At 42.4% G+C, this 22,651-nt stretch overlaps 1 protein-coding gene across 1 annotated transcript in view; it reads right to left on the bottom strand.

Moving 5' to 3' along the window:
- Positions 1-22,651, bottom strand: part of L3MBTL4 (L3MBTL histone methyl-lysine binding protein 4) — a gene marked incomplete at both ends in the record, with an annotated part of 301,695 nt that overhangs the window by 122,185 nt on the left and 156,859 nt on the right. Inside the window, one exon of the mRNA XM_082667113.1 lies at positions 20,404-20,506. Within this exon, the coding sequence (XP_082523239.1) occupies positions 20,404-20,506 (103 nt within the window). The remainder of the gene's footprint in view (positions 1-20,403; positions 20,507-22,651) is intronic.

Below are 22,651 nucleotides of genomic sequence, written 5' to 3'. Positions count from 1 at the left end.
GCTCAGGTAGGTTCCCGCTATTTCATTCTTCCTAAGATCGTACCTATCATCTACTTTACAATCTAGTTTAAATAGCACAGAAGCCTGGTCAATTTCCATTTGACAGCAGACTCCATGCCTCTTCCACGTGTGTGGGAGGTGGATGTGTCCCAGGCCTAATTCCAGGATGAAACCGTGGTTTTTCATAAAATATAAATCCTAGTAGAAGGAACTTAAGGTCAGCATCACTATCCTGATATGTGTCTCTGCCAGACCTGTTGTCTCACAGAAGGAGAAGTCATTTCTCCACCCGACCCAAAGTCAGTTCAAGGGAACCAAGAGCAGGCCATCAGCCCGGGAATGCATGCAACCCACAGGGCAGAAAAGCCGGCCTCCTAATTCCTAACTCAGGGAAATTTTCACATTTTACTGTTTTGTTTGTTCATTTTTAATCCATGATAGAGACACGCAAAGCAGATTAAAACCTAAGATGAGCCCTGTGTGCTGTGAAACTTCAGTGAGAGCTGGAAATAGCCCAGCTGCATCTGGACGGCAGTGGGGGAGGGCCCCTGAAGTTGGTCCCTGAGCCCCTGGAAACGTCAGATTTCCGTGGAGAGGTAGAGATGGGAGGGCCATGTCACACTGTCGCAAGGTCCACCAAACACAGAGGTTCGGCTTGTAGAGAAATGTCAGCCAGGAGGGCTACTTCAATATTTTTGAGGTAATTGTTTGCAGACGTTTTTCTACTGACGTAGACCTTACACACAGAACGCCCGGATTATCAGCTGTTTTCACAGACTGAACACATGCTGGTGGAGCATCAGATGAAGAAACAGAGTATTTCCCCAGCGGCCGCTCCCTCCCCCTCCGCCCGGCACCCCCCAGGGGTGACCCCATCCTGGAGTTCAGAGTGGAGTCCGTTGTGCCTGCTTTTGTCCCTTTCGTTGATGGAATCACCCAGTGTTTGCCCTTTGTGTCTGGCTCAAAGGTTTCGGTCACCGTGGGTCTGTGAGCCTCACCTGTGGCGCTGTGTGGTTAGTCTGTTCCTTCTCCTCCCCGAGTAGCTTCCACTGTATAAACAAGCTGCGGTTCAGCACTCACTGCTGATGCACGTTTGGGAAGACTCAGGCTTGGGCTGTTACAGATGTGCCGCTGCAAACATGCCGGCGCAGGTCTTTTCGTGAACTTATGCGTGCATTTCTGCCGGGCGTTTAACCAGGAATGGAATTGCTGTACCCTGTGAACTTAATTTTGCTCTTTACTGCATAACTGGTGCTTACGACATTCTATAACAGGCCTCCAAGACCAAACTCCGTTTATTACCGGCAGAGCTGTGTGCTCTCCTTCACACTCGCGCCTCTGGGGCATGTATTATTGTAACTGAGGTCAACGCCATGTGTCTGATTTAGTCACCAGGGCCATCGTTTGTAGACACGTGACACCATGTTATTTACTTTGGACTTCTGCTCTGGCATTTCTAATGCAATCCTAAACGATCCTCAACACGCCCACTGTTTTTGCTGAAGTAATTAGGAAAATTCAGTAGTAACAGCTAGTTCTTATAAATAGGCAATACACCTCTCCATCTGGCTCCACACAAAGACAGGCAAATGAATATTAAATCTGCCATGTCGGCACTGAACTATAATAACAGAAACTGGAGTATGAGGCTGTATTTATTATTCCATCAAAAGGAGAATAATCGAGACAAAGAGATAATTAAAATAATCATATCTAGCTTAGTACTTTCATAACTAGAGGTTTTATTTCAGATTTCTGATTTGTAAGTTTCTTATTGATAGTTCATGTTTCACAAGGATTTAACAGTTCTACGTACCAAAGTGGAAAGAGACATTCAGATAGCTTCTATTCTTGTTTTCCATAACAAATTATGAGTAACAACTACTGTTGTCTGTAAGAGTCTGTGAGAGACAGTGAGTGTGAGAGAGAGAGAGAGAGAGAGAGAGAGGGAGAGAGAGAGAGAGAGAGAGAGTGTGTGTGTGTGTGTGTGTGTGTGTGTGTGTGTGTGTGTGTGTGTGTGTTCATTTTGAAGCTGAGAGGCAAAAGTTTAGTTTGAAAGGAATCCTGGAAGTCCTCTTTGTTTGCCTTTGTCTCAAGTGAGAAAACATTCTTAACAATCTCCTTAACAGCTGATGATCCAGATGTAGAAGTTTTGTGCGTAGTTTAGTATCAATTTCCCTTTCTGAGCTTAAATCTTCCTAATCTGCACATGAGAGACGTAATTTCAACTACCACGTCATTTCCACCATGTCTCTGGGAGTAGGAGAAAGAGTGGCAAACAAGTCGGGATTTCATGATTTCAGTGTAAAATCAGCCTCTTCCTCGCTGTGCTAAGACACACTTTGGCAAAGACTCACTTTTTTCATGTGTAAAACAGGGATAATAAAACCTGCATCATACGGCTGCTCTGTGTAGTACGTAAGAGGAGGCACGTGGAAACATTCTGCAAGGAGTTAAACGACATGCTAATATAACATGTTATTATGATTGCTCTTGTCTTGTACAAAAGAATTTTTCCAAAGGAAAAAACATCAACATTCAAATTTTGTATAAACTTCATTCACCCTATTGTCTGCACTGTGAGTAACTTCCAGAAATAAGTTGTATTACCAACCTTATCCTCATTCAAAAAAGGCAGACAGTCCCTGGCCACGTCATCTCCTTGGATTTTAGCCATCATCTTTTTTTTTTTTTTTTTTTTTTTGCAGTACGCGGGCCTCTCACTGTTGTGGCCTCTCCCGTTATGGAGCACAGGCTCTGGATGCGTAGGCTCAGAGGCCATGGCTCACGGGCCCAGCCGCTCGTAGGCTCAGCAGCCATGGCTCACGGGCCCAGCCGCTCCGCGGCATGTGGGATCCTCCCAGACCAGGGCACGAACCCGTGTCCCCTGCATCGGCAGGCGGACTCTCAACCACTGCGCCACGAGGGAAGCCCTAGCCATCACCTTTTAATAATCGTGTTTATCTAAAAATTAAGAAAACACAGTCTCCAAAAGAATGATATTTTTAAGCTTAATTCATGTATAAGAAAGAAACTATAGAGAGTGACAGACTTCCTAGGCTCAGGGATGTTATCTCTTGGGAAGAAAATAACGCATTTTAATTCACATTACAGAGTTTTCCATGCATTCAGATCAGCTAGGACAAATTCTTCAAGAATTTGAGTAACTCTAGGAAATCAGAGCAAGTTAATTAATGGAATTATATATTTTTTCCTATGCCTAGCAAATAATGGAATGATCCCTAATCTTGATTCTTGAGGCATTTTTAGGAAAGGGGTGATTCCAACCCAGTTCCTTCTGCTAGCAACAGTTTTGCAGTTATGTGCCTTGCATTTGGAATACACATCCTTGACTCAAGATATTTACGTTTTAATAAACACTGAAATCCACATATAGGTAAGTTACTTGCAATGGAATAAGTGTTCTCCAGTGTGCCCTAAATCTTAAGACAATTGCATTGAGATGGTTGATATGTAAATAATATTGTACATATTGGAAATAAAAAGGAAATGTGAAATCACCTAGTCCAATTGTCATGCTTTGCAGATGAAAAAACTGAGACCCTGAGATGTCTGGAACTTACCCTGCGTCCAACCACCTAAAATTATAAGGAATATTCTTAAATTAAATTAAGGGTAAGACCACATGAAACTGTTTTTATTTTGAAAGAATAAATGGAGAAAAGATGCTTTCCATTGCAGGGACTTTTGTGTGTTGGTATAAACTGTATCTGAAATGTCTCCCTCAACGCCCACTTAAAACAGCATCACTCAAGGCGGTAGACGGCAGTGGGGATGTAGGAAGCTCCCAGAAGGTGTAACACAGTCACTGCGTGGAAGATCTCACAGAGGGCACAAAGCCTCCTGCCAGCTACGCAGAGCACATACTCACACGATTTCCCCACCTCTCAGAGGGAAGGGTGAGGAAATGCAAGTGATGAGAGGGGATGGAGACTGCAGAGGGTGCAGGGGATCCTGTGTCATACGACAGAAATTTTGGAGAGATGAATACAGTCATACTACAAAGAAAACTGTAAAAAACACTCAGAGAAAAAATGACTTTTTTAGGACTTTGGCGAGAGTACATAGTGTTACAGGTGAACTCAGTGAAAAGAAAACCATATGTAGACATATGCAGGGAAGTTTAAATTTCATTTATATACATGCAGGGACATAAAAGTATCCCATGGGAAACCTTGATAAAAGGACAGCGGGCTACTGTGAAGGACCATCAGTTGGGCTGGACCAGACTCTGCCTGCACCACAGTGAGAACCAGAGGATGAAGGAGGCACCATGGACAGAGCTCTGAGAGAGAAGGGTCTGGGCTACAACCTCTGTCTCCTCTCAAATGGCTCTCGGGGGAGATGCAGTCTCCGACATGCGAAGACCGTAAAGAAAATATGCAGGCACCAGTGACAAATTACAACAAACCTTGAAAAGAACTGTGCCAGAACAGGGAATAAAAGAGGTTAAGTCAAGAAAAAGGAAGGAAGCCGTAGCTGGAAAGGACTGAGGTCACCACTGGAACCAGTGAAACGTATAGAAATAAATATACATGGCTGTTTTAAGTATGACTGCAAAGTTGTTTGCCCACTTTTTCCCCCCAAGAGTTGACTGTTTTGCTTAAAAACTGGGAAGAAAGAAAAGAATAAAGTATACAACCTAAAATTCATTTAATACAAGCGGGTGCTTTGGATTAGGAAAAAAGAAAAGCATGTAGCATCTCAAGTTTCACAAAAGAAAGCCAAAGATTAATGTTCTAAAGATTTTGACAGTTAAAAAAATGTAAATGTAAGAATATATTTGATTCATCTTTATATGGAGTCTATTCAACATACAAAAGAATTGGAGGGGATTGGTTCAACATGGCAGAGTAGAAGGATGTGCGCTCACTCCCTCTTGCAACAACACCAGAATCACAACTGCTGAACAATCATCGAGAGGAAGACACTGGAACTCACCAAAAGAGATACCCCACATCCAAAGACAAAGGAGAAGCCACAATGAGACGGCAGGAGGGGCACAATCAAAATAAAATCAAATCCCAAACTGCTGGGTGGGTGACTCACAAACTGGAGAACACTTAGACCACAGAAGGTCACCCACTGGAGTGAAGGTTTTGAGCCCCACGTCAGGCTTCCCAACCTGGGGGTCCGGCAACGGGAGGAGGAATTCCTAGAGAATCAGACTTTGAAGGCTAGTGGGATTTGATTGCAGGACATTGACAGGAGTGGAGGAAACAGAGACTCCACTCTTGGAGGGCACACACAAAGTAGTGTGTGCATCGGGACCCAGGGGAAGGAGCAGTGACCCCACAGGAGACTGAACCAGGCCTACCTGCTGGTGTTGGAGGGTCTCCTGCAGAGGTGGGGGGTGGCTGTGCCTCACCATGAGGACAAGGACACTGGCGGCAGAAGTTCTGGGAAGTACTCCTTGGCGTGAGCCCTCCCAGAGTCTGCCATTAGCCCCACCAAAGAGCCAGGTAGGCTCCAGTGTTGGGTCGCCTCAGGCCAAACAACCAACAGAGAGGGAACCCAGCCCCACCCATCAGCAGACAAGCGGATTAAAGTTTTACTGAGCTCTGCCCACCAGAGCAACAGCCAGCTCTACCCACCACCAGTCCCTCCCATCAGGAAACTTGCACAAGCCACTTAGATAGCCTCATCCAGAGGGCAGACAGCAGAAGCAAGAACTACAATCCTGTAGCCTGTGGAACAAAAAGCACATTCACAGAAAGACAGACAAGATGAAGAGGCAGAGGGCTATGTACCAGATGAAGGAACAAGATAAAACCCCAGAAAAACAACTAAAGGAAGTGGAGATAGGCAACCTACCAGAAAAAGAATTCAGAATAATGATAGTGAAGATGATACAGGACCTCGGAAAAAGAATGGAGGCAAAGATCGAGGAGATCCAAGAAATGTTTAACAAAGACCTAGAAGAATTAAAGAACAAACAAACAGAGATGAACAATACAATAACTGAAATGAAAAATACACTAGAAGGAATCAATAGCAGAATAACTGAGGCAGAAGAACGGATAAGTGACCTGGAAGACAGAATGGTGGAATTCACTGCCACAGAAAAGAATAAAGAAAATAAAAAGAAAGAAAGCTTAAGAGACCTCTGGGACAACATTAAACATAACATTCGCATTATAGGGGTACCAAAAGGAGACGAGAGAAAGAAAGGACCCGAGAAAATATTTGAAGAGATTATAGTCGAAAACTTCCCTAACATGGGAAAGGAAATACCCACCCAACTCCAGGAAGTGCAGAGAGTCCCAGGCAGGATAAATCTAAAGAGAAACACCCGAGACACACAGTAATCAAATTGACAAAAATTAAAGACAAAGAAAAATTATTGAAAGCAACAAGGGAAAAGCGACAAATGACATACAAGGGAACTCCCATAAGGTTAACAGCTGATTTCTCAGCAGAACCTCTACAAGCCAGAAGGGAGTGGCATGATATATTTAAAGTGATGAAAGGGAAGAACGTACAACCAAGATTACTCTACCCTGCAAGGACCTCATTCAAATTCGATGGAGAAATCAAAAGGTTTACAGACAAGCAAAAGCTAAGAGAATTCAGCACCACCAAACCAGCTCTGCAACAAATGCTAAAGGAACTTCTCTAAGTGGGAAACAGGAGAGAAGAAAAGGACCTACAAAAACAAACACATAACAATTAAGAACATGGTAACAGGATCAAACATATTGATAATTACCTTAAACGTGAATGGATTAAATGCTCCAACCAAAAGACACAGGCTCACTGAATGGATACAAAAACAAGACCTGTATATATGCTGTCTACAAGAGACCCACTTCAGACCTAGGGACACATACAGACTGAAAGTGAGGGGATGGAAAAAGATATTCCATGCAAATGGAAATCAAAAGAAAGCTGGAGTAGCAATACTCATACCAGATAAAATAGACTTTAAAAGAAAGAATGTTACAAGAGACAAGGAAGGACACTACATAATGAGCAAGGAATCAATCCATGAAGAAGATATAACAATTATAAATATATGTGCACCAAACATAGGAGCAACTCAATGCATAAGGCAACTGCTAACAGCTATAAAAGAGGAAATCGACAGTAACACAATAATAGTGGGGGATGTTAACACCTCATTTACACCAATGGACAGATCATCCAAACAGAATATTAATAAGGAAACACAAGCTTTAAATGACACGATAGACCAGATAGATTTAACTCATATTTATATAAGACATTCCATCCAAAAACAGCAGGTTACACTTTCTTCTCAGTGCTCATGGAACATTTTCCAGGATACATTGTATCTTGGGTCACAAATCAAGCCTTGGTAAATTTAAGAAAATTGAAATCGTATCAAGTATCTTTTCTGACCACAATGCTATGAGACTAGATATCAATTACAGGAAAAATCTGTAAAACATACAAACCCATGGAGGCTGAACAATACATTACTAAATACCCAAGAGATCACTGAAAAAAACAATCACTGAAAAAATCAAAGAGGAAATTAAAAAAATACCTAGAGGCAAATGACAATGAAAACCCGATGATCCAAAACCTATGGGATGCAGCAAAAGCAGTTCTAAGAGGGAACTTTATAGCAATACAAGTCTACCTCAAGAAACAAGAAAAATTTCAAATAAACAATCTAACCTTACAGGAACTAGAGAAAGAAGAACAAACAAAACCCAAAGTTAGTAGAAGGAAAGAAATCATAAAGATCAGAGCAGAAATAAATGAAATAGAAATGAAGAAAACAATAGCAAAGATCAATAAAACTAAAAGTGGTTCTTTGAGAAGATAAACAAAATTGACAAACCCTTAGCCAGACTCATCAAGAAAAAGAGGGAGAGGACGCAAATCAATAAAATTAGAAATGAAAAAGGAGAAATCACAACTGACACTGCAGAAATACAAAGGATTGTAAGAGACTACTACAAACAAGTACATGCCAATAAAACAGCCATGAAGAAATGGACAAATTCTTGGAAAGCTACAATTTTCCAAGACTGAAACAGGAAGAATTAAAATATAAACAGACCTATCACAAGTAATGAAATTGAAACCATAATTTAAAATCTTCCAACAAACAAAAGTCCAAGACCAGATGGCTTCACAGGCAAATTCTACCAAACATTTAGAGAAGAGCTAACACCGATCCTTCTCAAACTCTTCCAAAAAATTGCAGAGGGAGAAACACTCCCAAATTCATTCTACGAAGCCACCATCACCCTGATACCAAAACCAGAAAAAGATATCACTAAAAAAGAATATTATAGACCAATATTACTGATGAACATAGATGCAAAAATCCTGAACAAAATACTAGCAAACAGAATCCAACAGCACATTAAAAGGATCATACACCATGATCACCTGGGATTTATCCCAGGGATGCAAGGATTCTTCAGTATATGCAAATCAATCAATGTGATACACCACATTAACAAATTAAGGAATAAAAACCATATGATCATCTCAATAGATGCAGAAAAAGCTTTTGACAAAATTCAACACCTATTTATGATAAAAACTCTCCAGAAAGTGGGCATAAAACAAACCTACCTCAACATAACAAAGGCCATATATTACAAACCCACAGCGAACATCACACTCAATGGTGAAAAACTGAAAGCATTTCCAGTAGGATCAGGAACAAGACAAGGATGTCCACTCTCGCCACTCTTATTCAACATAGTTTTGGAAATCCTAGTCACAACAATCAGAGAAGAAAAAGAAATAAAGGAATACAAATTGGAAAAGAAGAAGTAAAACTGTCACTATTTGCCGATGACATGACACTATACATAGAAAATCCTAACGATGCCACCAGAAAACTACTAGAGCTAATCAATGAATTTGGTAAGGTTGCATGATACAAAATTAATGCACAGAAATCTCTGGCATTCCTATACACCAACAATGAAAAATCAGAAAGAGAAATTAAGGAAACAGTCCCATTTACCACTGCAACAAAAAGAATAAAAATATCTAGGACTAAACCTGCCTAAGGAGGCGAAAGACTTGTACTCAGAAAACTATAAAACACTGATGAAAGAAATCAAAGATGACAAACAGATGGAGAAATATACCATGTTCCTGGATTGGAAGGATCAATATTGTGAAAATGACTATACTACCCAAAGCAATCTACAGATTCAATGCAATCCCTATCAAACTACCAATGGCATTCTTCAAAGGATTAGAACAAAAAATCTTACAATTCATATGGAAACACAAAAGACCCCAAATAGCCAAAGCAATCTTGAGAAAGAAAAATGGAGTTGGAGGAATCAGGCTCCCTGACTTCAGACTATACGACAAAGATACAGTAATCCAGACAGTATGGTACTAGCACAAAAACAGAAAGATAGATCAATGGAACAGGATAGAAAGCCCAGAGGTAAACCCATGCACATATGGCCACCTTATCTTTGATAAAGGAGGCAAGAATATACCGTGGAGAGAAGACAGCCTCTTCAATAAGTGGTGCTGGGAAAACTGGACAGCTACATGTAAAAGAATGAAATTAGAACACTCCCTAACACCATACACAAAAATAAACTCCAAATGGATTAAAGACTTAAATGTGAGACCAGACACTATAAAACTTTTAGAGAAAAACATAGGAAAAACACTCTGTGACATAAACCACAGTAAGATCTTTTCTGACCCATCTCCTAGAGTAACAGAAATAGAAACAAAAATAAACAAATGGGACTTAATTAAACTTAAAAGCTTTTGCACAGCAAAGAAAACCATAAACAAGACAAGAAGACAACCCTCAGAATGGGAGAAAATATTTGCAAATGAAACAACAGACAAAGGATTAATCACCAAAATATAGAAACAGCTCATGGAGCTCAATATCAAAAAAAGAAACAACCCAGTTAAAAAATAGGCAGAAGACCTAAACAGACATTTCACCAAGGAAGACACACAGATGACCCAGAGGCACATGAAAAGATGCTCAACATCACTAATTATTAGAGAAATGCAAATCAGAACTGCAATGAGGTATCACCTCATGCTAGTCAGAATGGCCATTATCAAAAAAGCTAGAAACAATAAATGCTAGAAAGGGTATGGTGAAAAGGGAACCCTCCTACACTGTTTGTGGGAATGTAAATTGATACAACCACTATGGAAAACAGTACGGAGTTTCCTTAAAAAACTAAAAGTAGAACTACCATATGACCCAGCAATCCCATTGCTGGGCATATACTCTGAGAAAACCATAATTCAAAAAGAGACATGCACCACAATGTTTCATTGCAGCACTATTTACAATAGCCGGGACATGGAACCAACCTAGATGTCCATTGACAGATGAATGGATGAAGAAGATGTGGCACATATATACAATGGAATATTACTCATACATAAAAAGAAACAAAATTGAGTTATCTGTAGTGAGGTGGATGGACCTAGAGTCTGTCATACAGAGTGAAGTAAGGCAGAAGGAGAAAAACAAGCACCGTATACTAATGCATATGTATGGAATCTAAAAAAAAAAAAAAAGGTACTGATGAACCTAGTTGCAGGGCAGGAATAAAGAGGTACACAAGAGAATGGACTTGATGACATGGGATGGGAAGGCGACGCTGGGGCAAAGTGAGAGTAGCATCGATATATATATACTACCCAATGTAAAATAGTTGGCTGGTGGGAAGCAGTAGCATAGCACAGGGAGATAGCTCGCTGCTTTGCGATGACCTAGAGGGGTGGGACAGGGAGGACAGGAGGGAGGCTCAAGAGGGAGGGGATATGGGGACATGTGTATGCATATGGCTCATTCGCTTTCCTGTGCATCAGAAACTAACACGGTACCGTGAAGCAACTATATTCCAATAAACATCTATTTAAAAAATTAAAAATAGGGGGCTTCCCTGGTGGCGCAGTGGTTGAGAGTCCGCCTGCCGATGCAGGGGACACGGGTTCGTGCCCTGCTCCTGGAAGATCCCACATGCCGCTGAGCCTGCGCGTCCGGAGCCTGTGCTCCGCAACGGGAGAGGCCACGACAGTGAGAGGCCTGCGTACTGCAAAAAAAATAATAATAATAATAAAGTACATGAAAAAACCCTTAAAAAAATATGTGAGAGAAAAAATGGCAGACTGGAAAACTGAATTTATCATTTTTCCTTGATAATCAATCCTTTCTCTCGATACTAAAAAAAGAAATAAATGAAAGGGTATAAATACAAAAGGACAAAGCATGAGAGAAGAAATGACAGCAGATAACAGAGGTTCATGCAGTTTCAAGGCTGGAAAATGGGCAAGCTGGGAGCCAAGAGTCTGCAGAGAGAAGATGTCACAAAAACCCACCTGGAAACATCTGGAAGCAAGTCTCTTCTGGAAGGCACTTACTAGAAGAAGGGGTCCCTGCTGGTGACTCAGGCTCCTCGACATTGGCCAGTCCCCTCCTGACCACTGCCCCTGAATCCCACCAGCTGGCAGGCCCTGAGCACACAGGCAAGGTTTGCTGGTGCCTTGTTCTCAAGAGTGAACTTGGAGGGACTTCCCTGGTGGCTCAGTGGTTAAGAATCCGCCTGCCAATGCAGGGGACACGGGTTCGAGCTCTGGTCCAGGAAGATCCCACATGCCGCGGAGCAACTAAGCCCGTGCACCACAACTACTGAGCCCGCGAGCCACAACTACTGAAGCCTGTGTACCTAGAGCTGGTGCTCTGCAACAAGAGAAGCCACCGCAATGAGAAGCCCGCGCACCACGACAAAGAGTAGCCTCCGCTCGCCTCAACTAGAGAAAGCCCATGCACAGCAACAAAGACCCAACACAGCCAAAAATAAATAAATTAAATTAATTAACTAAAAAAGAAAGAGTGAACCTGGAGAAAGACCACCAGGACTTGAGAAATGCCTCTCACATGACAGAAAGAAGCCGACCAACCTAACTGGAAAACAAATCAAAACACAAGTACCTGGGGAAAAAGTCAATGCTGGGTTAACTTAACCAGTCAATGTTGGTTAAGTTAACCCAGCAAATAAGAACAGGATGCAACAAAAAACAAATCAGAGAATAAGGACATGTTCTCACAGACTGAAAAAAAATCACAGTATGGTTAAAAAAAAAAAAAATCAAAGGATTGTAAGACAAAGTTAAGCTATTCCAAGGAAGCGAACAAAAGACAAGGCGTTTAAAGAAAGGAGAGAAAATTTGGGCATCTGTGAAGGAAAACAAATGGAGCAAAGAGAAAAGATGGCAGAAAGAAGAACTCACACAGGGGCTTCTGGAAATAAGAGGTGTGAGTCTCCAGACTGAACCAGAGAGCGAGGAAGGCGCATTCCAGCACAGCGGGAACACACAGAAAGTCCTGACCCTGTCTGGGGTGAGATTCTCGTAGTGGGTGGGAGGGAAAGACAATCCTTTCTGTGAAGTGAAATCTGAACAACAGCCAACTTCCCATTAACTTAAGGAAAACGCAGCAATGTCTTCAATAATCTGAAGGAAAAGTTTTCCGACTGGAATTCTATCCACGACTAAACAACCGTGGTTGAGGAGAGAGAACACATATTTCGACACACACAAAAATAAATGAATAACGATCTCCCACAACCCTATGCTCCAAAGCCAGGAGAAATAAACCAGGGAAATGAAGACAGAATCCAGGGAGGATCTGACAGAGGGAGTTGGAGGGGATTCCAGCAGGCAGGTAGGTCCCAGGAAGACGGCTGTGCAGTCCACCTGCGAGAAACAGGCTCAGACTGGGAGGTGAGCAGAGGCGGCTCCAGAAGGGTCACCTGCAGGGGGTGTGTCGGCTCGGGGACCACCTGACATGCCCCGTGCGGCTCAGAAGGGCTTCGCAGGTGAGGGGTGACCAGGCAGGAGTCTGAGGCCAGCCAGGGCTGGGCTGCGAGGAGAGAGGCCTGACGCAGTGTGATACGACCAGGTTGTGTTTACCCAAAACCCACCAGGAAGATCAACCATTTAAAAGAAAACATCATATGGAAAGTCGGACAAACGACGGAACAAGAAACCCAAGAGCTGTGGCCCGGGGGCCCCACCTCTCAGAACACCGCACTGTCCACTGCACCCCCATGGATGGCCTACTGTTGCAGTGTTGCTGCTTTGTTTCAAGGTACTCTGACCCATTTACTTGTTTTCTGTGTTCCAGTTCATTCACTTCAACGTCTAGTTTGCTCTTGCTTTCCTTTTTCTACTCATCTAAAAAGTCAGTTAACTCTTCTAGTTGAATATTTAAGTAATTTATTTTCACTCTTTCTTGCTGTGTAGGGTTTACATTTACCTGTGAACACACACACAGTGACGTCCCAGACGTTTATCTCTTTCGTGTCCTCATTAGACTCCATCTGGATTTTCTAAGATTTGGGTTTGGGTCTCCTCTGACCCTCTGACTGCTTAAGCTGCATTTGTGAATGTTTTTGCATGTCTTCTAGGTGATTGGCTTTCCCCCCAACAACTTCTTGTTTTATTGCACTTGATCAGAGAATGGGTCTGAATTGTTTTGGTTTTCAGAATTTATAAGTTGTCTGTGGCCTAATAGTTGAGTTTTGAAAAGTGCTCTTAAGTAGGTTTTTTTTTTTTTCAGTTGGACATACAGCTTCCGGTCAGTCTTTGTCTTTTTAAAATCATGTTATTCAGATTCTATATATCTGTATTTGTTTTCCCTACTTAATCTATCATAGTCTCAAATGGATGAATTAAAATCTCCTAATGTTATTGTGTTTCTCAGTGTATTTCCTGCAGTTATGCTTTCAGTAACATGATACTGTATCATAAAGTGCATTAAGACTTACATGTGTCTTAGTCTCATTATGGAATTTAACCTTTTCTATTGCAAAGACCTCCCAATTACAGATGAGGAAACTGAGGCTAAGCATAGTGTGGCCATTTGCCCCCTAGTTATAGTAAATGGCAGGTCTGCAAGTCCAACTCAGGCCAGTCTAAAACCTCAGACGTTAACACAGTGACTGACACACGCCACATACACCACACACACCACACATCTGTAGGAGAACAGATGTGAAGAGAAGAAAACAACCTGAAATAATTTCCATCATAATTCTTGAGTTGACAAAATAGTTCCAGGCAAACCACAAACAGAGGCTGAGCTGTGCTAGAAGGTTCCATGAAGAGCACCCAAACGCCTTAGATCTATCTGACCCCTCACTCCTGAGCAGCAGGTGCTCCTTTCCATTTGTGCTCTTTACGGCGTGACACTGGCGATTCGGGTCCTGCATCCCACCCGGAGCACCGGGGCGGGGGTCCTTACATTCTGACGGTACCTGGCTCTCTGTGTGAAGAATAATCATTGCTTCCTAAGTAAATTACCCTTGTATGTTTTATGGCACAGAGTTAGATCAAGGCTTCCGGAGTCTATGTTCTGCTCATTTAGAAAAAACAACATACCTAGTCCTGGACCCTGGCTTAAGTAGGTTTACATCTTGTAGTCCCAGTATTGTCATCTTTAAATATTTCTATGTAAACAAATACACCTACTTCTTTTTATTCACTATGTAAATTCATTCAAATAAAATGTAAATTGTGTGATAATTTTGTGCCAAAAGTCTTATTTTCATACAGATAAGAACTGATGCAATTTCTTTCAAATAATGGTTTATGCAGCTTCTACTAAACTCTAAACAGCTTTGAATATTATTTTTAACCCCTTGACTATTTACATGAAAACGAAAGTAATCCTGTCTGAAATTCATCTAAAAAGGATACCAAGGGGTCTGCCTGATCTCTGAAAGTGGTATGTTCTCTTCAAACGTCTTCAGCGACATCCTCATGTCACCGTTCTTGTCAGCTGTACAAAACAAGATGCTGACAACTTATTTTAAGAATATTGTTTACTTCCTTTCAAAACACCAAGCCTTCAACATCTGAGTGAGAAATTCTGACATGAAATGTGGAAACAACATTCACTCCTTGCAGGCACATCACTGCCTGGGAGAGTTTCACGGAAAAGCAGCTGAAACAGCCACCTTCCTAAAAGCAGCTTCCCGAAGGCTTTTTGCGAGCACAAGTCAATTGAGTTGTTTTGTATGAAACTGCAGGGGGGCTTCTTGTTCCACTTTTTCTTCATTTTTTAAGACACAAAAATATGTGCTTAAAAATCTTCTTCGCAGGTGAGGGGTGACCAGGCAGGAGTCTGAGGCCAGCCAGGGCCGGGCTGCGAGGAGAGAGGCCTGACGCAGTGTGATACGACCAGGTTGTGTTTACCCAAAACCCACCAGGAAGATCAACCATTTAAAAGAAAACATCATACGGAAAGCCGGACAAACGACGGAACAAGAAACCCAAGAGCCGTGGCTCAGGTCGTGACTAGAGACTGTAAAAAGCATCTTATAGAATGCTGACTCTCTGGTAAAGGTACACATCTGAGATAAGTTAAATAAAAACTTTCATTTTAGAATGTTTAATTTAAGTTCTTCAGGAAACTCAAGCTAGACATGATTATAATAATACATCTAGGATTCTGGGAGAATGCAGCAACACTTTAAAATTCTCATCTCTTGATCTGACATATAAGAAGCAAAATGTATAATAATAACTTCGGGCGTGTTACAGCAAATTTCTAGCACGTGTAAGAGTGTGTGTGCGTCTGTGTGTGCGTGTGTGTGTGTGTGAGGCATGCTCAACAGATACCACCAAGACATGCACTAAAGAATAATCTTCTTCATCTTTTACAGCTATGTAAGATTTGGACTACAACAACATGAAAACAAAACCCACAGATTATGAATGATATAAAAATTTTTTTACCCAGTTAACTACAAGAGGATTTAAATAAATTCTTAAGTTATACACAGAGTCACATAAGTAAACTGACTAACCTAGGAAATGACATTCAGAATGTCATGACCTAGAGTGAATTAAAAACAGATTTGGGCTTCCCTGGTGGTGCAGTGGTCGGGAATCCGTCTGCCAATGCAGGGGACATGGGTTCGAGCCCTGGTCTGGGAAGATCCCACATGCTGCAGAGTAACTGAGCCCATGAGCCACAACTACTGAGTCTGCATACCACAACTACTGAAGCCTGCGTGCCTGGAGCCTGTGCTCTGCAACAAGAGAAGCCACCGCAATGAGAAGCCCACACACCACAATGAAGAGTGAAACCCGCTCGCCGCAACCAGAGAGGGCCCGCATGCAGCAACCAAGACCCAACACAGCCAAAAATAAATAAAATAAATAAATTTATAAAACAAAACAAATTTAGTTGTTAAAAAGAAATCAGTGTATTAACTGAAAATGGAATCAGTCAGTCAATGAGTAACGAGCGCCTCAAAGCTAAAATTGCCAAAGACAGACCGTCACTGAAAGTGATTAAAGCAGGAGACAGAAACGCCCGGTACCTGCAGGAACCGACCTTCCATCACCCGCGACCCCACCCTCCTACACTGCCTTGCGGTCACCACTCCTCCAACAAGAAGTTCCTCCCCCTTCCTTGAGCACAACATAATGTTCAATGTAAGAAAAGCTTTTCACAGGTAAGTCAGAATTTATTTACCTGATGGTCTAAATGCTTTATAAATTCTATATAAAAATGTAAGTCCAAGGAAAACTCAGTTCTCTAATTTTTGTCTTTTTCCATTCTAGAGAGAAGCCAAGTACAGGTGCTCATCGCTTTTCATTTTTCTTTTCTGAGACAATGGAATCACTAAGGTGATTCCATTTTGAAGATGTTCCTTTTTCTTACAGGAGCCCTGCTCCAGCATAACAAGGTCTAGGCCAGCAGAAGAGCTGCAGCCCAGTCACCCGCCGTCACCAGGGGCTGCCCTGTGGATGTGAGGTCTGGATACAAAACATATCCTGCCTCATAGTTCCCTAAAAATGTTCCATCCTTCAACAAAAAACCACAAATAACAAATTCTGGCGAGGATGTGGGGAAAAGGGAACCCTCATGCACTGCTGGTGGGAATGTAAACTGGTACAGCCACTGTGGAGAACAGTATGGAGGTTCCTCAAAAACTAAAACTAGAGCTACCATATGACCCAGCAATTCCACTCCTGGGTATCTATGCCCCCAAAACGAAAACACTAATTCAAAAAGATACGTGCATCTCACACCAGTCAGAATGGCCATCATCAAAAAATCTACAAACAATAAATGCTGGAGAGGGTGTGGAGAAAAGGGAGCCCTCTTGCACTGTTGGTGGGAATGTAAATTGATACAGCCATTATGGAGAACAGTATGGAGGTTCCTTAAAAAACTAAAAATAGAACTACCATACGACCCAGCAATCCCACTACTGGGCATATACCCTGAGAAAACCATAATTCAAAGAGAGTCATGTACCAAATGTTCATTGCAGCTCTATTTACCATAGCCAGGACATGGAAGCAACCTAAGTGTCCATCAACAGATGAATGGATAAAGAAGATGTGGCACATATATACAATGGAATATTACTCAGCCATAAAAAGAAACAAAATTGAGTTATTTGCAGTGAGGTGGATGGACCTAGAGTCTGTCATACAGAGCGAAGTAAGTCAGAAAGAGAAAAACAAATACCATATGCTAATACATATATATGGAATCTAAAAAAAAAAAATGGTCATGAAGAACCTAGGGGCAAGACGGGAATAAAGACACAGACCTACTGGAGAATGGACTTGAGGATATGGGGAGAGGGAAGGGTAAGCTGGGACAAAGTGAGAGAGTGGCATGGACATATATGCACTACCAAATGTAAAATAGCTAGCTAGTGGGAAGCAGCCACATAGCACAGGGAGATCAGCTTGGTGCTTTGTGACCACCTAGAGGGGTGGGATAGGGAGGGTGGGAGGGAGGGAGACTCAAGAGGGAAGAGATATGGGGACATATGTATATGTATAACTGATTCACCTTGTTACAAAGCAGAAACTAACACACCATTGTAAAGCAATTATAATCCAATAAAGATGTTTTAAAAAAAGAAAAAAAGATATGTGCAGCCCAATGTTCATATCAGCACTATTCACAATAGCCAAGACATGGAAACAACCTAAGTGTCCATCAACAGATGAATGGATAAAGGAGATGTGGTATATTATATATATATATATATATATATATATATATGAATATATACATATATAATTGTATATATAATTACATGGAATATATATAATGAAATTTTGCCATTTGCAGCAACATGGATGGACTTGGAGGGCATTATGCTAAATGAAGTAAGTCAGAGAAAGACAAATGTTGTATGATATCACTTATATGTGGAATCTAAAAATTAAAACTAGTGAATATAACAAAAAAGAAAACAGACTCACAGATATAGAGAACTAGTGGTTACCACTGGGCAGAAGGAAGTGGGGAGGGGCAAGATAGGGTTAGGGGATTAAGATGTACAAACTACGTATAAAATAAATAAGCTACAAGGATAAACTGCACAACACAGGGAATATAGCTAATATTTACAATAACTATAAATGGAATATAATCTTTAAAATTGGGAATCACTATGTTGTACACCTGCAATATATAATACTGCATACCAACTATATGTTAATTAAAAAAGTAAAAAAATTTTTTAAAAGTCCCATTCTTCTATCACGTGCTCTCTCAGGGCTGTCCAGAGGAACTTTCTGGGCCGTCCAATGCGGCAGCCACAAGCCACAGGCGGCTCCTGAGCAACTGAGATGTGGCTACTGCGACTGAGAAACTGAAATTTTCATTATTTTTTATTGTAATTAATTTCCATGTAAACAGACCCATATGACTAGAACTACCATGTTGGACTTTGCAGCTCTAGGTTTTTAAAAACTAACATAAACACACAAGAAAAGCCTGAAGAAGATTATTCACAGCCACACACCCCTAGTAATGTCTGTAAAGTGGTTCTATCGACAGGGTCCTCACCTCACACAGACCCCGACCCGATGATGGGATGGCTCTTTCCCCCACCTGCTCCCCCGTGTCCTTTTCTCTCTTCCTCCCTTCCCTCGTACAGAACTCCAGCTTCACCACCAGGGCCTCTCTTATAACCTGCGAGTCCTGCACTTGTCCAAGTAACCAAGGTGTCTACATGTCTTCAATTTCTTTCTTTTTTATGGTTGCTATATTATAATCTTTTAAGTGTTAGCGTTTTCTTTTAATTTTCAACTTTTTATTGATGTATAATATATTCATAAAGAAAAGTACAAGTATTATTAGTGTACTTAAGCTCAATGAATTTTCACAAGTTGAATACATCCCTGGTTATCAGCACCAGATCAAGAAACAATATTACCAACACCTTGGAAGCCCCCTTTTTGAGCGGAGAACTCAAGAAATGCTGCACCACCAAGGTTCTTAATGATACAAGTGTTGTGTGGAAAAACATGGGCATCCAGGAGGCCAAGTCAAACGGAGATTCACGAGGGTCTGATTTTGAATGCAAAGAAGCTTATGTAATACACTAACCAATCTGTGTCACTTTTTCAAACATGTGCAAGAGTAGGTATTTGATTTTTAAATATCTGTGACAAAAGACTTAGAACTCTTTCAAGTAAGTGTATTATATTTACACATATAACATATTTATGTACATCAGCATTACTTCTTATAGTAACACTTGCTTTGATTCATTTAGAGCTGTTTGAAGCACTGGTTTCCAGACCTGCAAGCACCTGACGCAGCGACGACTTCTCTGTGGATCTCTTTTATCCAAACAAACATTTCCTTGTTTCACATATATGATTTATCCTTTTCTCTTCATAGTTATCTATGTGTTTGTTTTATCTGTTCGTGTATTTGGACAAATCTGATGTCAATTCCGTTCAGCTTTAATTTACATATTCTGTAACTAGATCACCAATATGAATAATTTATCTATACGTTACTTTACCACTTGATGGTGACAGAAAAAGCAGCGAGGACTTCAACACTTATTTGTACTTATTTTTCATTATGAGCACTATCCTCCCCATACTATTATCACATATTTAAAACACAGGCATGTTCTGCAACATAACTTCACGCTATTTTTTATCCTATAACAGAATTATCTCCTCCCCAAATAAATAAAAGATAGAGAAAAAGAAACAGAGGCAAGGTGAGAGCCAGGGGCGAAGCGGCAGGAGGTTCTGGACTTTCTTAAGAAGGTGGCGAGACGGGCAGCTGTTGTGGGGAGGATTCAGGAGCACGAGGGACGAAGGGTGGGGCACGTGTGCACCTGCTGAGACAAGTGTCAGAGGGCAGAGGCCCTGGGAAGCCTGGTGGTCTGGGCCGGGCCTCAGGAGGCCAAAAGGCCCGGAGGAAGGCGGGCTGGGCAAACACGGGAAATGTTGAAGAGGGGCCTCGGGACAGCGATGGGGGAGTATGATGGGGAGGTGTCTGGCTCCCAGAGGGTCATTACAATGCTTCCTACAGCTGCTAATCTGCATCATGTTTCAGTTCATCCCTGAAATAATTTAAATAAGAAAAAATTTTACCTGTGATGTCCTGAATACCGTGGACCACGGATATGGCCTATCCCTCGGCACCCTGGAGTGGGACAAACAGCTTGACCTGGAAGGATTTTCACATCATTTGCCCCTTCAGGAAGTAAAAGAACATACCTTGAAAACACCCTCAGCAAAGAAGAACTGGAAAGACTAAAATATGCAAATGATATTCATCAAGACTTTTCAAATTAAAAACAAACCATCACCGGAAACACTTATTGGGTACTTGTGATGTTTTATAAAACGATTTAGCAGAAAATATCAGTGCTGTAATGGATAATATAAACAGCAACTAACATCAGAGGCTGAGCAAAATGAATAGGCATTGAAGAAATTTAAGTGAAAAAAAAACCCCAGAAGAACATGACCTGTCTTCAACAGAATAACACTGGCAAAGGCAACACAGCCATGAGCTGAGCAGGTGAGCGGGTGAGGTCTGGTTTGTGGCTCCCCATGAAACTCCCACTCAGCCACAGCAAGGCTCCCCCAAAGGGTGGACAGAAACTGAACCAGCAAATGGGGCGCAGAGAAGACAGTGACATGGCCCTCCCTGTGCCACTCAAGTGTGTCCCAGCAGCTGAAGAGCCAACTGCCTGACCATTCTGTACTGGGCTGTGCTGTGCTACATACACTATATGATACCATTCTATACAGACCATATCATACTGTCCTGTACCATACTGTATATATATAGCATACTCTACTATACTGCACTATACTATACTGTAATACACTATCCTAAACTATACACACTACACTTCATATGCTACACCGTACAATACTATATATACTATATTATACTATATATACTATACTATTCTATACTTTACTATCAATATATATGCAATATTATAGTATACGACACATACTACACTAAACAATACATAATGAATCCAGGCCAGAGATGAATTCCATCAAGCCCAAGAGGCAATGTAAAGAGTATCAGGATTGAAACCCCCTTGCTCTGTTCTGTGATTTTTCTCAGTCTGGTTTCCCCTTCCCTCTCCTCCCCTCCCCCCTACACACACACACACACACACACACACACACACACACACACACACACACACACACACACACACACACACTCTCTCTCTCTCTCTCTCTCTCTCTCTCTCTCTCTCTCTCTCTCTCTCTCTCTCTCTCTCTCTCTCTCTCTCTCTCTCTCTCTCTCTCTCTGGCTCCTGGAATGTGCTACCCCCTCCTGTCATGCTGCTCTGGGCCTCGTTTGATGAAGATCCCACACCTTCCCCCTCCCTCCCCAGCTCTCAGATTTCTGTCTCCTGTTCAAGCTCCTGGGTCCTTGTCCTCATCTCAATACTTTCTCCGACTCCCAGCTCTGATTTAACTTGCCTCTGGGGTGAAGACATTGCACCCTGCAGCTTCTTCAGGAGGAGACGTGCATTTTCTCACACTCCACGTGCCCCGGGACTGGCAGAGAGAATAGTGCCCTCTTTTCCCGGCACCCGTCCTCGACTGTGCTTCCTCCCTGCTCCTCGAAGACTCCTGATGCAACAGGCCCCAACACCGCTGGCCTCTCGTGGCCCACCCCCCAGCCCCCAGCCCCCACCGCTCAGCAAGACCTCGGCCCGGCTCCCCGGGTGCCGCTCCGTCCCTGCTCCCCGGGTGCCGCTCCGTCCCTGCTCCACCCGTCGCCCGAGGCGGCCCCAGCGCCCGCCCTCCCGGTTGTCCTACCCCATCTGCTGCCCTCACAGATCATTAACCGGCTCATCCTCAGGGGCCACGTCCCCAAACCCGGCTGGGCCGCACACGCAGAGAAAACCCTCCGGATCTCGTCGCCACCCAGCACGGCACCGCTTCCCAAATCGTCTCACAGTCAGGCTGCTTTTACTCCGGTAACCCCGCTGCTGAGGCTCTTTCCAACATCACGGGGACCTCCAGGCCACTGATCTCCCTTCCTTCCCACCATCAGTCCCCTCGCATCACGACTCCCTTCCCTTGTCTGAGTCTATCCACCAGTATTCGACCTTCTGTTGCACGTGACATAAACTCTCTTGCCTCTCTGACCTTTTATCACATCTGGTTGTGAAAAAAAAAAGCCAGCCATGAATCAGTTGTGTTATCCTGCTGCTCTGTGTTCTTCATAACTAACTCTTCTGGGAAAAATTACACAGCAGTGTGGATTAGGTGTGATCAAAACGTCTGTCTTCAGTATCACCTGAGCCCTCCAGGCTCTCCCAAACCTCCCACTGACCTCCCTGCTCCGGGACTCAGT

This window comes from Grampus griseus (assembly GCF_964374135.1).
Source record: "Grampus griseus genome assembly, chromosome: 12".
In the NCBI taxonomy this organism is placed as follows: Eukaryota; Metazoa; Chordata; class Mammalia; order Artiodactyla; family Delphinidae; genus Grampus; species Grampus griseus.
This window is presented reverse-complemented; position numbering and strand designations above follow the sequence as displayed.